The following is a 16,900-nucleotide window of genomic DNA, read 5'->3' on the forward strand; positions in this document are numbered from 1 at the left end:
AAAGGAAAGACTGACATGCAGAAGGTTTCTTTTGCTTCAGCTTTCTTCAGGCCTAAAGTAGGTCCCAGAAGCAAAGAATATGAACTGGATAAAACACAGCACTTGGAATGGTGCAGCCTTACTCCAAGAAACCTCACATAGAGTTATCATACGAATGGAAAGAATTACCAAATAGCCAAGAAAATTTTCACAAAAATATTAAGATTCATACAAACATATGATGAAAATTAACCATCAACCACACAGACTTAAATATATAAGACTGATGCAGTATTTTAGTATTTCATGGCAAAAGCTCCACATGTAATTACAAACAGCAAAGCTGGCATCTTCTATTACCAAAAAAACACCCAAAAAACAAAAAAAACATCATATAGTACTTCTCCAAAAATCCAAAACCTTAAAACTGATTCATTTTACATTCTGGGGGTTGTTGGAGAGTTTTTTTGTTTATCTCCTATACAGTATTTTAGTTTTTAACATTTCATCATTAACAATACAGAATACCTACACCTAATTTACCACCACGTTGCAAGTAAGTCTGTTTCTCTTTAGTCCACACTTAACAGCTTTTTATTCACCCCACCCATGAGATATCTAAGAGTTTGAAATGGGTAAATCATTTAGTTAAACTATTTCACAAAGTATTAATAGTAACAGTTGTCTTACGCATGAGGGATTGTAGTTTTGAAAATATCCAGCATGCAAGTGCAAGTTTTATCCCAGATTTCTAGGGTGAACTTTTCACCATTAAGGATGACAACATTCTCCAAACAGTTTGTACCAGATCGTGCCAGTTGTTCATTGTCTGTAAGAGACAAACAGGGTATTTGTTCATTCACATTCAACAGTAAATGTTAACATTGTAAAATGTTAACATTGTTTTAACATAATTTGTGCAGTTCCTACCTTGCTGCACACACCAGTACAGCTGTGCAAATATATCATCCAAAAGAACATCACTAAGTACTTCTAAATACTGTGTAAATACATCACAGATTGCATAAAGTGCATGGTTACAAGTAGTTGTCATCCATTCAGCTTTCTAGGAGTCAAAAAAAAGAAGAGTTACAACCTGAAGGCGAAACTTCTGGATAAACATATTTGTATTTACTCAATTTGCTTTATAGTGACATGAAATTCATTTCTGTATCTCAAAACCTCAAAATCTGGAGCCTTAACTCCTGCTTTGCTAACAAGCAAGTTTAAAAAGAACTACAAGAACAGACAAACAAACAGTCTTAGTGTCCAATCCTACTCAATGATTTAACACCAAGCTAAAGCTGTGTTTAAGCATTTTCCAGGAGGGAAAAAAAATTATTGAAGTGAGACATGTCCTACTACAAACAGCCAGACAAAGCCTCTAAAACAATTGATAATTTTGATCTAACTTCTAATACTAACAATTCACACATTAGTTACATTTTAAAGCCAATTTCAGTTGTTTTTCAGAGCAGTATCAGGTTCTGGTTTGGCAGATCAAAACCTGAATGGCTGGTCACAAGTGTGCAATGACAGCACAGTGCTGTTTTGGGTGGTTTATGTTTGTCTGTGGGTTGGTTGTGGGTTTTTTTGGTTTCACTTTGGCTGAGGGGTCTTTTTTTCTGCCTTGTCATCAAAAATTTTGAAGTAACAGAACTTATTTCTATTAATTGTGACTTCACTGCTGACTTCAAGCCTCACTCAAATGAGCATGCTGTGTCTCATATTCCAAACATCATATGTAAAAGCTACAGCTCTACTTACAAGCCCTAGATACATTGCATTTTATGCTATTCTTCTGCTGTTCCTAGTGTAAACTACCAGGTCTTTTACAACTATGGCTTTAAAAAAATGAAAAAAAGTGACAACACCTGCCAACAGAATGCCAATAAAACAAAACAAGGCTACCAGAACCACAGGTCCACCATCCAAGTTTTGAGGTTTACCCTACATTACTTGACTAAGCTATATTACAGGTTTTCTACTGTAAATGTTGTTCTCATGTAAATTATCTTCCTCCACTTTCATCACCTCAGTCTGCTGTTCTGGCAGTTTCATGTTGTCAAATATCCTGAAGACAATCCGAAACAAATCTTGCCACCAGTGTTTTTCATAAGTATGGCCATATGTCTTCATTATTTCAAACATTACTGTTAAGCCCCTGAAATGAAGAAAGAACAGCTTATACCAAGAGTTACAGAAAGACATGAGCAAGACCAAGTAAGTACAACTACAGCAGCAATAACCAACTCAAAAACTGTTTAGAAAAATATACATATACGAGTGTCCAAAACATAAGCAGAAAATCAGCTTGTAAAAAAAGCACTTTATAGTTGCAAGCAATAGCCAAAAATATTTTTGAGAGCTGTGGTAAATTGAAATTAAAATAGTAAATCAACTCCTTTACCAAGGGCCACAAAAATTAATAAACAAATATTTCCAGTTAAAAAGTACAAAAGTCTAGAAACAATTATTAACCTTCACCAGCTATAAAGGGAGTCCAGGTGCACAGCTCCCATGCCAATGGGTAAATTTAAAGTTATTTGTGTACAACTCCTCATATTCCACATCAGAATTATAACTGAATGTGCTTTACAAGGGAAAATTATATTCCAGAAAAATAAGCAAGTTTTACATGAAATCAGAGTACAGCTTTGCTTTTTTTAACATTTCTGCAATCCTTAACCACTTAATGAACCACGGTATAAAACCAGTTTTAAAATCCCCAAGCTAAGTGGGATGAGCCAGACAGAATGCAATCACAACTACATAATTTTGTTGTTTATTATAACAGAAAATAAAAATTTAAAATATACAGAACACAGACTTAATTCCTATATTCCAGTGTCTATTTAAAAGGTTTTTGCTGTTTCCACAGTGGTATCACCTGAATTAAATACATAAGTCATTTTATAGTGATTACATTTACCAAGAGTTGTTTTTGTTTCAAAAGTATAAAGTAAGCCTTTTAAAATTTGAATTACAAATACGGATTGTTACCTGGTTCTTACATCTAATTTGCATCTATTGATGATACAGGACAACTCAAAGAGAATTGGGAACCATCCTCGCACCCACACTCTGTCTTCAGGAGCTACATTCATATCATCACTTGTGTATTCCTTGAATGCCTTTAGAAGAAAACAGAGTTAGACAGCCACAGAAGTTAGATTCTTAACAATAAAACACAATTTGGAGTGTAAGCAACAATCTCTCCTGCAAGAGTATTATACCCTGATAGCTCAGATGAGTTGGCAATTAAAACAGTAGCACTGGGAAAGTGAAGTGGCTTTCAAACTAATGCTTAGAATATTATGATGAATGAACTTAAAAAATAAACAAGATTACATATTCAAGCACCAGTTTTTGCTTGCAGTTCAGTGTGAGTTCCTTGCTCTCATTATTTTACAGAGATAGCTCCTGAAGTGAGGACCTAACCATAACATTTTGAGGATATCAAACATTTTTGGTTATGCCATTATCCATTTTTTCACACTTCCCAGCAGAGAGCAGATCCTGAGATACGATTCCAACAGCTCTCAGGAATGCAAGCTGAACTGAGTGGTAGGGATGGGCAAAGGGGAATAAAAGAAGAATAGAAAAATCACCGATAACTTTCAAAGCCTATGGCATTTTATACTCCTAGTGTTTCTGAATAAAGTACATTTCCCATTAATCCATGAATCTTGAAGGGAAGCCAGTAAGTTTAGCATAGCTATTTTTTCTTTATAAAAGCACTTATAGTTTAGTTAACACAGACTATACCTGAGGCCTGTCAGACACATATTTTGCACAGTGGCGAATGAGGCGGATCGCTTCCATACTGGTATCTGGAAATGCTGCATTGCAGGCAAATTCAGACAAGCACTTCACTGCATCCTGGAAAGAATCTATGGTTGCTGGGAAGTGTTTCTCAAACACGATTGCTGAGAGGAAAGTGTGAAAAGGAGAAAAAAAAAAGTGTCATGCTTTAAAATTTATTAATTCTAATATGAACTGTCTGTAACAGAAGTCATGAGAGACTGGTTCATTGATTGCTGCTGTCAAATGCCCGAGTAGTAAGAAAAACGAAAGAAAAAAAAATAATATAAAAAAAATTACCCAGAGGGCATTTCATTTTGACAGCGAGTATTAAAAATAAATTAAAGTAGAACCTGGACTAAAGCAGGGAAATGTAATAGTTAAGCAAGACTAGAGAAATAGGCTGCTTAACACTAGTCTGTGTCCCCACAGTTTAAGAGGGACACCTGAAGTATGGCACTCCACCTACTAATGGACCTCCTCACCAGCAACATGATGCCTTGTTTTTAAACAGCTGCTTTTGAAGGAAGAAAAGTGCTTCATCAAAGATGAAACAGTTTTATAAACTTGCAGTTGTTCAGACAGAATAAAGAGATCCCCTAAAGCCTGGGATCTAGATTAGAATACAGAGAGAGAAAAAATTATCTAGTGCCTCCCTATCAGCACTTTCTCCTAAATGGGCCTTACAGAAGCACAATGCAGAATAACAGAAAAAGATAAGCAAACAACATATTAGTAAAATATGCACTTTTTTTCTTCCCTAGGGGAACCCCCAGAATATTTAATTTAAATAAAAATGTACACATTAAAATAGAATTATCTAAGGCCTGAGTTGTTTTACTACAGAATGCAACAAACAGACACGATTTTTTAAAAGGCATGAAGAAAACCAGTTAACTCTACTCTGGTAAGCATTTTCCCAGAGGACCAATTGGAAAGTGTAAATCATTGGTTCCAAGACATGAAAGCAGGCTCTACTATGCAGGCTGTGAGTCCATAAAGCTTCTTGGGCTCTGGAGTGACACTCACTTCCATGATGTCTGAATATTGTCCATACTCACTGACAATGTGTCCTGTAGTCTGGAATGCCAGTTCCACTATACTTTCATCCTGATCTGAGGCTGCCAGATGAAACACTGAAAAAATGTTTTTCCAGCCAGAACGAATGTTAGCAGCCTGGGAATTCACCATCTGTGCAATACACCGTACAACCATGTCTCGAATAGTAGGAGACCTAAATTAGGATAATAAACAATAATTTTTAAACTAAATTACATGATCAATTTGAATAGTATAATTCTCTAATGACTGATGTGACAAAAGCAATTTGAAAAATTAATTGCAGAAGTTGATGCTTGTGATGCCAGGCAATTCAGTTAATTGTATGTTATTACCTGTTTCTCTTCATGATATGTTCAAATGGTCTTAGGAAGTCCTTCTGGAATCGGAAATTAGCAAGTTCTCCTTTCTCCAAGAACTTCATTGACAATTGCCTTAATGAGTCTACTGCAAAAATAGCTACATCTTCATTGGGATTGCAGCCAACCTGAGAAGGTAGAATAGAAATGCAGAGTAAGCTTGCATCAGAATTTGTATGGATTCAGCACAAGCTGCCTTTACAGCTGATAACAGAGAACTAAGCAGCACTGAAAAATTAATGAAATTAAACAGTAGTCAACTCTAGAAATCGCACTGTTTATGCAATTCAATAATCCCTGATTCCATCTATTTTCTACGTTAAATACGTTAAATAACCAGGCATTTAAAACCTTGTAAAAACAAGCAAGCCATCTAAAAAAGACTTCAACAGCTGTATTAAAAATGCATGTCAAACATTCATTTGATAAAAAGTCAATTTAGACTTGAAGACAACCTCCTAAACCAAGCATCATGAAACACCCCCAAAAATTACAGCACAAAACTAACAGCAGCCAGTTCTAGACTCAGGTAAGGATAAATAAGGTAATGCATACTTCTGTTTTTATATTTATTATACTGTGCACCTCTGCCTTTTCGCAGGTCTTTCCTGCTTTACAGTTTTTGTTGGTTTAAGCTTACAGAGAAGGATAGAAAAACCCCTTTGATTCATATAAGCATGATTTTCCAAAGTTCAAAATAAAATAATCTGTATCAATAACTGAAGGAGTATGCACTATAAGCATTAAGAGGGATACCTTGTTAAAATGATCGCCAATGACTTCCCAGATCCTAGACCACTGTAACCTGATCCGGCCCATGTTGTAGTAAGAAATCTCTACTATCTTCTGCAGGCTGAACATGCGAGGGTGGGTGGCAGACAGCAGCTCATCCATAGACACAGCACAAAGCCAGCGAACGAAATCCACTGTTAAATGACCACAGGTTTTAATGCAATATTTTTCCAAAGTTTAGTTTACAGGGGTGGGGAGGGGTAGGGAAGAGATAAACCTACCAATAGCATTTCCATCCAACCTTGTAGATCCCGTAAATATTCTGTAAAGTGCAGTTAAAGACATGGTTAAAATTTCTTAAGAAAAGCACCTGTTAAATGCTTTCAAGCCTCCTTGTCTTATTTTTTTTTAACAATATACAGACAGTCTCTGATTATTTTTATTTATTAAAAAACAATTAGTTTTTCACAACTGTAAAGACATAGTGAGAGTACTGTCAGCTTTTATCATTCCTGATTGAAATATAGAACTCAAATGTCTCCAGAGTGCATAATACTCATTTGCCATGAAAAGTAGATATTTGAAAAACTTCCCATTATGAAGCAGGGAGGGACACTGCAAATCTAAACAGGTATGGTGTGTTTGACACCAAGCTTCCAGTGCACTTGATGTGATTTTATTGCAAGACAACTTTTCATTGAACTGACATCGATCTTGCTGCCTGTACTTCAACCAGAGAAATGTTTGTAAGCCTTCAAAATGATACCTCCTCATCAATTTTGACAACCATTAAGAAAATTATATGTTCTGATTTCTTACATGCTGAGCAAGCAAGATTCATGAACACTTCAGTCTGATCACTACTGTATGATACAGACAGGGAATGTCCATAATATGTATTCTGCCTAGCCAAATCCAGTTGAAATAAATGTGATTCATAGAACGGAAGACTGGAATAATAATTTCGGTCATTTGAGAAAACATCTACATAACCTAGAGGAAAGCAGGGAGTCAGTAATTACATTTAGGAGAAAAAGAGTCTGACAATAATGCCCTCAGTACTAAGGCAAAATGAAATTTGCAATCTGTTACTATATACAGCAAATCAAGATTCAGCAGACACTACAGCAGACTCCATTCTGTAAGTCTTCTGCAATAATTTTTTTATCAGTAAAAAAGCTTCTTGCCTAATCTTTGCCCTGCTCCTTCTTGCACAAACACCCATGATGCAAAAATAAATCCACCCCGGTCTAACTGAAACGCACTTCTCTATGGTAGTTTTTATATAGGCTTTTTCCAAATAAATTAGTAAGGTCCTTTTCTTAGCACAGGGTATTCAAATACTGCTTGAAAAACTTCAGGTGGCAACAAGAAATTTAATACAGTACCTGTCTACAGCAACAACAACACTCTGGGAGCTAGTTTCTCCAATAGATTCCTGAATACTTGCTATCTGCTTCCAATCCACGTTTCCACCAACTACAGTGAGAAAAAATTGAAAAATTGGTAAAAAAGAATAGAGAATGAGTTGGGAAGAAAGAAGAATAAAAGTTGTGCCACTACCAGTATAATTAAATATATTTTTAATTCACAAAAAAAAGAAGCACATTATGAATTTCCCTTGCATGAGCTGGCCATCTCAGTGAACAGCTGCATGCTGGGGTAAGTCCTAATTATCCTGATTACCTAATTATTATGTCTCTATCCATGTATAAATTATATTAGTCCCTAAAAATTGTCCACATTTGGAGCAACAGATACAAGTGAAAAAAATAAAACCCACAAGAATCACCTTTTTCCTCAATTTTTCAATGAAACTTTGGTAACCTTGCCACTTAGAACACACAACATATGACTGACAATATAGCTTAGAGGAGAATTTTTCACACTTAATTAGCATCAAGTGAGTAAATCCATCCCAAAAGATTTCTCATCATTCAGAAAGAATAGCTTCCACCAAAATTCCATCTTTAAGCTACATCTCAATTACAGCAAAATTATCACTCCAAAATAGTGAGAAATATCTATAAATAAAACCAGCAATTATTTATTTTGGAGGCTTGAAACTGTAACCCACATCTGGGAAAGCTCATATGAAGAAACCGTTAACTTTGCAGTGAGAAAAATTCTGAAATTTTTAGCAATCTCCAAAAAAAAAGCAATCACCATCAAAAAAAGCAGGAATCTTGCAATCACTTTGGGTAATTCCATATACTTTGTATGCAGGGCTTCTTTTTAAAGCAATATAGAAAAGAACAGAAGACTGAAAGAAGGCAAGCAGTTCTGATCTCAGAGGTTTGCTGAGAGAAAAACTTCTCATGCTTCAGCCTGCCTCAGAGCCTTGTTCCATCCACACTTGGAGGTGGCTGGAGATGACTGTCTGTCAAATCTATACAACCTTACCTACCTCAAGTACTTTTCTAGGGCATTTATGGAACAACTTTTCTGTACATACATATGTAACCTCATGCTAGTATCTCAGCAATGTAAAATACCACTGTGTTTGATCAAGACTTCTCTTGTAAGCACACAAGCCGCCAGTGTCAATTAGCTTGAATGTCGGTAATGAGTGAGCTAAGAAATATCAAACGAGCAGCAGAGTGTAAAGAGAATCTGAAGGGCTATTTCCAAGGAGTCAGAGCCTTAACCAACTTTACCAGCTTATGTGAGAATTCCTTGTTATCACAGGATTTGTAATTCAGTGCTTGAAAACCCGAACAAACAGCAGACTCGCTATCTAAGAGTTGTGAAATCTTTTACAATCAAACACAGCAGTCAGCTAGGTAACTCTGCTTTACAGAAGAAGAGATTTCTCAGATTCCCCCTGTCCAAGGAGGATTTCTGGTTACCCAGGAGCCCATATACTTTGGCTATGACCTACTCACAGCAGCAAGTTTTGTCTTCCGACTTTGTGAACAGAAACTGACATAGGAGAAATGTGGATTTCACAATTACAACTCCAAGTAAGGCAATATTCCTACCAAAGGAGCAATAGACTAGATGCTTATTCATTCCTTTACAACCCCCATGCTTGTGATGCTTTGAATTTCCAAGTACAACAACAAAAAAGGGCCACAACAGGAAGGTAATACAAGAGATAAAGACATTTGAGTGCAGATGCCTGAACAGCCACACCTGAATTCTTGCTGAGGCAGAAAATGAGCAAAGGAGCTTTTGGGTCTGGTTTTGTTCATCTTTGTTATTTCAGAAAACACATTAACTTGAGCAATAAGAGTGAATGCTGCCGCTTATCCACATCTGATTTTGCAAGTAGGTCTGAAAGATGGAGTTTCTGTTTCACCAGACAGCAACTTGACTCACTCTAAACAACTATTTTCCTGTAAAATATGCGTCTGTGTATATGGACATACACACTATGTGCTCTTCACAGGAATTTAGGTTTATAAAAATCTTGCTTGAAACCCATAGTTCCAATGCATACCTTGGAGTAATCATAGAAAATTAAACTATCTGCAAAAAAGGATTTGTGGAAAGAAGTGAAATAACTAAAACAGTTGAGAAAATGTTCTGACAGCCCTTTAGTGCATAAAAACCAAGTTAAGCATTTTCCTATAAGATTGAAGCAATGTTATTAAAAAAAAAAAAAAACAAGAAGAAAACGGTCAAGTTTCCATCTGTGCACTGTAATAAGCATCCCAGAAATTGAATTCAGAGAAAAACATTTTCTGGGCATAACTGTTTTCCCTAGAAATTGGGCATAAACTGTTTTCCCTAGAAATGTAGCTGACAGCAGCAAAAGGTCTTTATGAGCTGGACCTATAGCAATGAGTGGCAAGTATGATTTAGGGACACCTGAATACCACTTGCATTCTTGAGTTATGAGGACTTAAAACTTTTAAAGGCCAGTCACTGCAGCATTGAGAAACTGCCTTAGAGAAACTGTCAGCAATTGCAAGTAGCCAAGCTGCACAAGCCATCAGGGAATACTCAAGGATGCATATTGGAAGGGCAGGAAGAAGCTCAGTGTATGAGACGTTGGCAGACTCACTGATTTCCAAGCCCAATTTTCCCTTCATCAATGCTTGGCAAGGTGAGGGGAGTACAGAGAGGCAGGGCAAAGGGGAGCAGAAGGGAAAGAAAAGGAATGACTATAGAAGAAGAAAAACTCTCTGAGGAGAACACAAATCTGGATGATTAGGACTAGTTTGGGGTCTAAGATCAGGAAAAACAGAAAATTATCATTACTCAAAAAAGTTACATGCAAAACTGAGGGAAGACAATAGCTTTCGTTTGGCTGTGAGTGGAGTTCAAAAGGCAAGAGATACTGAGCATCACACTATAACTGAAACTGTCTCATAGTCAAAAAGATTTATATATTCACTTTGATGCTTCCAGAGTTTTAAAATCCCCCACACCTATATATCTTTAACTGTGTTCCCACTTAAAACAAACAAATAAACAAAACTCCCAACATTCTAGAGATAAATTTAAGGTAAGTCTTATACTTTTCTAGGAAGATAAGAAACATAATCTCATTTTTGCAGTATATTTTGGTGCTTAAGCCTAAAAGAGGCACTTACTCAGTACCAAAGTAACCAGAAAAGGAAAGAAATGAAATTCTAGAATTTAAGCTAAATTAATCTCCCACTTGGTTTGAATTCTGTGTATTTCTCACAAAGCTCCACAACAGATGCTTAACCTACACATACTGACTTGCTTGCTTGGTAAAATACTTGGCACACTAATGTTGCAATATTATTAAACCTGGTCATACCATCTGCAATCCATTTTTAGTTGTAAGATGATATTTTAATAGAAGTGAGCAACATATATTATCTTCTTACATTTTCCACCCTAACAATAATAACAGAGCAAACTAAATATTCCAGAAATTGGAGTAAGTCTATTCAAAGCATAAGTTTTACAAGGACTACTTCATGGTCTTTTGTCAGAAATTCACATAAAAACACAGAACAAATTTAAATAGTTCTCTGAAAAAAAAACAGTTAAATGAAATACTTAATATCTGCATCACTTACCCAGTCCCAGCCCCACAAATTCATCAGGTGCCTGATCCTTTGTTCCAGTAAAAGAACCTTCCCTGCCACGCACTGTCCCTGAGATGTAGCGAGGTTTTACTCCAGTTCCTATTAACTGTGCCAGTTCAAGCTGACTGATGCATTTCAGAATCTATTGCAGAAAATAAAGAAGTTGTTTATCAACCAAAAGCAGTTTGAAATAGTCAAAAGCAAGTAAAGCTCCTTAGAAGGAAAAAATTCCAATACTTGAGGTCAAAAAATCTGGGTTTTTTTCTAAAATGAATATAAATTTAAATAGTACTGGATTAGTCTCTCTCAGTTTTATTTCTCACTTAGACACATTTTGCTACTTTAAGAAGTATACAAGCAGCACTTACCTAAACCCAATGTGTTTATGTACAAACAAGCACACTACTGTGTTGAGAATCAGTGAACATGCTTTCTTACAGTTCAAGTACAAATGACTTGTACCTCATGCCAGGAATTTCCCAAATAGTTTCCATCTGTATGAGCCACGGTGATGAGAGTTTTAATGGTGTCAATGTTCTTCTGCTTCATTTCAGTAATACCAGAACTCACTGTAAGCAACGTAAATCTTGCTAATGCTTGAACATAGGCATCTCTTTCAAGCTGCAAATGGGAAGGAAAGAAACACAAGTCTCATAAATATTTTTGCCATTTCTTCTTCTTACTACAATCTGTATGATTTCATCAACTATACCATTTAACTTTCTCTTCCTAGAACTGAATTTCCAAAGCATAGTGAAAATATCTCCAGTTCTTCACCAGTAAGAAGGTATCTGTGGGATGAAATCAGGCTCCTTCTACTCAGGAACATGAAGTGTAATGTCTGACAACATAGGACATATAAGATGTGCTTACATTTCTGGTTTGGTCTTTTTGGGGAAAAGAGGATGCTGCTTCAGAAGAAATGCTGCTAATTAGCTAAGTTTTCAATATTCTTGTACCATACTCAGACCTACTCTGAAAATGCTGCCTTAAGCAGACTCCCTGAAGCTTTAGCATTATTTTTGTCAATAAAATCTAAAAAATGTATCTAAAAGGCAAGTTATGCCAATTCTATGCAATTGCTCAAAACCTATTTGATTTAATTTGCACCATTTGGAGCATCTCAGAAGCTTCTGAAGAAGTGTCATGGGTAAACATCAAGTGACCAAAATCTAGACAGATCTCACAATAGAAAATTCCACCCAGTTACCCAATTTTTCTGTGTATGGTATCTATAAGCAACAAAGGGAACTCCTCAGATTTCACATGAACCGATTACAATGGTAAAAAGGGGATTAGAGTTGAGCCCACAAGTGCATTTTATTCCCCTGTTATGTATAAACTGAAGGCTGTAGAGAGAAATAGTTGTACACCAGATAAACAAATGACAATTATGAAATATATTTAACTGTTTGGATACTTAGGGCTATTTTTAAAGTAAAAAGTCATTGAGCACAGAAAACAACCAAATATAAAATCCAAAAAAACACCCAAGAAACAATGGGATTCCACAGAGAAAACACTAACACCACAATAGTGGGCTATGGTAGAAGGGACAGACTGCCACTGAGCAACTGACTACAGAACAGCTGTCACATTCAAAGCCAACCATTACTGCAGGGTACGCTGGCAAAGGCAAAGAAAATGATGTAGAAGCACAGAAAAATGAAATCTCAAAGAAAGAGTACTAAGCAATGAAGCTTTTGACTCTACAAACTGCATATTTTCTGTAAAAACAAAACATTTTCAGTCCCACTCATTCATGCAGGTATTCCCCCCTCCCCCCTTTTTCTAAGCCACCACAGGAGAAGACAAACAACTAAATAATGTGTCCATCATCCAGAAATTTAAACTTGACGATACAAGTAGATTAGGTGCATCCTTCTGATGCATATCTTTTCTCAGATGCTTAAAAACAAAAGTCAGACTGTGTGACAAGTCTAAGATTAAAAGTATAAATAATTAAAACCAGAATCTATAATTGAGGTTTTAGAGGTGAACATGAATAACTTAAACTATACTGTGCACTTTGGAAATTTTCTTAAAATGAACGGAATCCAAGTCCCTCTATTATCTCTCATCAAAGTGTGTAAATGTTAACTCTTAATAGACATCAATCTTAATTTCTGTACATTTCCACAATGAAAACTGGAAAGCTGCCATCACTGTTGAAGCACATGAGGAAAAAACTTCATTCCAACAGAAAAGTTCCTTAAACCAGCTCAAGTACTGATGTGCCAGTCTCCTTCAAACCATCAGAGCTATCCGGTGTCTGCAGTCAGACAATATCCCACCTAACCAAGACCTTGTGAACTGGAATCATCCTGTAATACTGAAATTACCAACAAACCGGTACTGTTTTTAATTATATCAACAAAACAGAATTTCCACAGAGAACCAAGAAGTAGTAATGCTTATACTGAAAATGCAAAAGCTTCCTGTTTTCTGAAATTTAAAAATTTGTTTTTGGAACACCTCTAGTTCAATCATGTCCCAAGCCAGTGGAAGGGTACAAATGAATCACAGGGACCATGGAGCAAACATGTCCTTGCCCTCCCCAGCAAGGCTGACCACTGCAGCACTGGGAGCTAAACTCTGCAGCTGCTGAAACTGGTACTGGTACCAGTTCCACTTGTGCAGCTTAGAAACAAAAGTAACTGGAGTGTTACTGTCCCTGTCCCTGAACATCTGCAGGCCCCAGGGAAGGCTTTGTTAATCAAATTTTTAAGTCTGTTGAGCTCAGGAACAGGTGGTCATGCAGAAATTAGGTGGAAAAACAGAGGAAAGAAACCTCACAGGATCTCAAATGAGCTTTTTTAAGCAGCTGTATCATAGGTCCCGATGTGCTTTTCCACATTAGTGGTAAATGTTATCTAACTTGCCAAGTACAAATACAAGGAGAGAAGGAAGGAAAGCATTCCCTACTATATCACAGTTCAACATCTTCTATTTAGTTTTATACAGTCAGTTTCTGGGTTGGGTGTGTTCTCTTGGTAAGCATTTTCCACATACACATGAAATAACACAAAGCCAAACATATGGATTTTGCCTGCCCCTCTCTTCAGCTATGTCTGTAACAGACTTATGGCAGACCAGTACTCCATTTATTAACTAATAATCTACAATAACATAATTGTACCTTCCCTACCAAATTGCTTCTAAATAGAAAAACAAAAGCCAAAAAAAGCCCCAGTTTAATCATCATGGCTCTCTGGAGCCAGAGAGTCTGGCATTCTTGGCAATGCACTTCATGCAAGATCCATTCATTCATTACATCAGGAATGCCATTTTCAGGGCCATAACTGTTAAAAGGGTACCCATTTAAAGACATCTTGGATTAATATAATCTCTCCGAAGTTGAGAACAATATTTCAAATACAGTTCAGAAAGATACTATTTTACAGGATGGAGAGACACATTTTATAAAACAACAAAACATACCTAAACAGCTTTGTAACAATGCTAGAAATAAAATGCTTTGACATAAAAGTAGTAAATTTCCAGGGAAACAAACATTCAGTGCAGAAGCATGGAAGCACTTACCACAAAACACCAGGAAAAATAAAGGTCACCTCATGTACATTTCCAGTCAAATATCAGATGAAATAGTAATGTCAGAAGCAGGCAGTCTCTATCTATTGCAGTGCACAGCTTCAGCAGCCAGGACACTTAGAATCCCACTAACATCTTGCTGGTACATAAATCAAAGCATTGTGTCAATCTTACATTTTTTACCTGAATGTTGAAAATGCAAGCAATGCGGATTGCACATCGTATCCCCTCCAAACAGAGAGAGGCAACTTCGGTGTCATCGCAGTCCTGCAGACCCACGCTGAACGCAGCCAGGAAAGGTGTCCATGCCAACTGCAATGCATGCAAAACAAGTGTTATATCCCCAGCAATTGTTGGCACTTGAGGGCACTGTTATGGTTTCACCATCTTCCTGAAGTGTAAATTCCATTCTTAACTTATATGATCAACCCAGAAGCTGTCTTTTGACAAAAATGAAACAGAATATACAGACATGAAACATGTAAGAGTAAAAAATGTGGTTAGAAGAGACATGAGACACAAAATGAGGCAGAAGTAATGTAGAGTGAAGCTCCTCTCCAAAGCACAAACACACAGCCATCTTCAGATAGCTGTAAAAACCAACTCCTAAAGCTATGTCAATTAGATGTCTGTTGGAGTTTTAGCATTCACAGGATGACTTTTATCTCTGCACATTGAAAAATAAATAGTTCTTGTAACAACCAACACACCGTATAACAGATTTATGATGAAAAGTACTTAAGTAAGACTAGCTTATCCTGATAACACCAGAAAAAATCAACAACAAAAAAGGAGGGTAGTAAAAATAAGGCAAACTATTATTAATCACACTAAAACTATAGTATGCTAACAACAGCAACAGCAAAATACAGGACATTTCTCTTGCCTTATCTCCCTACTACTAATTCTGTTGCTCTTTCCCTCTATCTTTTTGTACCTAAGCCACGACTGATGTTTCCCATTCCTCTTGCCTTAGGTGCCACTGAGTACTGCAAGACAGACCACACAGTCTTTCCCGTGTGGTCAAGTCTCCCTCTCCCAAAGGCAGAAAAAACAGTGAGAAGATGCAGAGGATCCTGCTGTAACTACACGGAGTTATGGAAAGGAAACACCACAGAACCCAGAATGATTTTAGAAAGAGTTTTACCTGAAGTCACCCCAGATGAAATACAGAGTCAATGGGCACAGCAAGGAGCAATAGATTTCACACATTCAATTTCATAATAAAATGATGTACCACAGAGCTTTGGTTTCATTTAAGCCAGCAGCTCCAAAAGCACTACCTTCAAAAAGCATTTAACGCTTGCAGATACCAAACTGTAACTGGGGGACAGTATTAAAGGCATTGGATGAATTCACAGATTCAAGATTTAATTCCCTATTGTATCACCTTTAAAGGTCCCTTACAACCCAAACTATTCTATAATTTTATGTTCAGAAATGTCTGTTTTTTCCCAATGCCTTCCTCATTTTCCCTGCTATTGTAACCAAAACTAATCTTAAAAAAATTACAAAACTGAAATAATTTCTTAAGAACTATCTAATGGTCTGTATACTGTGCTTTGTAACTAGATGTATGCTACTATTTGTAGGCTGTTTTGTTAATACAGGTGAAAATCAAGCCTCAAAACCAGACAATCAATTCTGGGCTGCTTAGATGGGTGGATAAAGTGAATTTCTGCTGTTTTAAAAATTCAGCCAATGTATCCGCAAACACAGTTACAATGATCAATTTTACGTGGACATCAATGGGTGAAATACCCAGAAATTTGTAAATTTTTACTGAAAATTAAAGTCTAAATAAAAAAAAGTGAAATTAGGTATTCAAATTCCACAGTTCTCACTTGTTTTTGAGAAGAGAGCCCTCTGGTCAATACATTACACTACTGTCCTCAGTACTTTAATTAGTTCATGAACATCCTCAAGTAACTTCAAGTAAAAACCTCATATTTTTTGTACCTTCAGGAAACATATTTAGGGTGGTAATTTAACCAGGGTGCTTCGCATTTTGCTCTTTTGAAAATGAACTTTGAAAATACACTTTTCAGACAGTTAAGGGCAGGAAGTATTAGGACTGGTATCTTGAAGAAAATCACATCATGAATTTTACAGATGCCTGCATGTGAATTATTTAATTTCAGCCTTCAGCAAGTCAGCAGAGAGAACGTATAGTACATCTCTTCCATGTGATACCTTGAGCAGCCTAAAAGTAAATTTTTAACAAGGTCTGTGCTTAGTGTTCCTCTGTACAAATCAAATACTATGCTCGTTTTTTTAATAAGGTGACAACTCATAATTTTGCTTTATAGACTGCAATCTTACACAGAGAGCCTCAGTGTGCCCAGGTGGCCAAGAAGGCCAATGACATCCTGGCTTGTGCCAGCAAGGGTGGCCAGCAGGAGCAGG

At 36.6% G+C, this 16,900-nt stretch overlaps 1 protein-coding gene across 2 annotated transcripts in view; it reads right to left on the reverse strand.

Annotated features, from left to right (window-relative positions):
- Nucleotides 1–16,900, reverse strand: part of ARFGEF1 (ADP ribosylation factor guanine nucleotide exchange factor 1) — an 85,703-nt gene that overhangs the window by 10,473 nt on the left and 58,330 nt on the right. Inside the window, exons 20-32 of one of the 2 annotated variants that reach the window (XM_063169865.1) lie at nt 14,678–14,806; nt 11,405–11,563; nt 10,934–11,084; nt 7,322–7,412; nt 6,215–6,255; nt 5,958–6,127; nt 5,178–5,329; nt 4,845–5,017; nt 3,748–3,908; nt 2,983–3,113; nt 2,014–2,143; nt 910–1,045; nt 670–808 (exon numbers count right to left, since the gene is read on the reverse strand). In XM_063169865.1, the coding sequence (XP_063025935.1) occupies nt 670–808; nt 910–1,045; nt 2,014–2,143; nt 2,983–3,113; nt 3,748–3,908; nt 4,845–5,017; nt 5,178–5,329; nt 5,958–6,127; nt 6,215–6,255; nt 7,322–7,412; nt 10,934–11,084; nt 11,405–11,563; nt 14,678–14,806 (1,763 nt within the window). Of the gene's footprint in view, nt 1–669; nt 809–909; nt 1,046–2,013; nt 2,144–2,982; nt 3,114–3,747; nt 3,909–4,844; nt 5,018–5,177; nt 5,330–5,957; nt 6,128–6,214; nt 6,256–7,321; nt 7,413–10,933; nt 11,085–11,404; nt 11,564–14,668; nt 14,807–16,900 lie in introns of both variants that reach the window. The other variant, XM_063169856.1, reaches the window with a different exon arrangement.

This window comes from Melospiza melodia, chromosome 1 (assembly GCF_035770615.1).
Source record: "Melospiza melodia melodia isolate bMelMel2 chromosome 1, bMelMel2.pri, whole genome shotgun sequence".
Taxonomy (NCBI): domain Eukaryota; kingdom Metazoa; phylum Chordata; class Aves; order Passeriformes; family Passerellidae; genus Melospiza; species Melospiza melodia.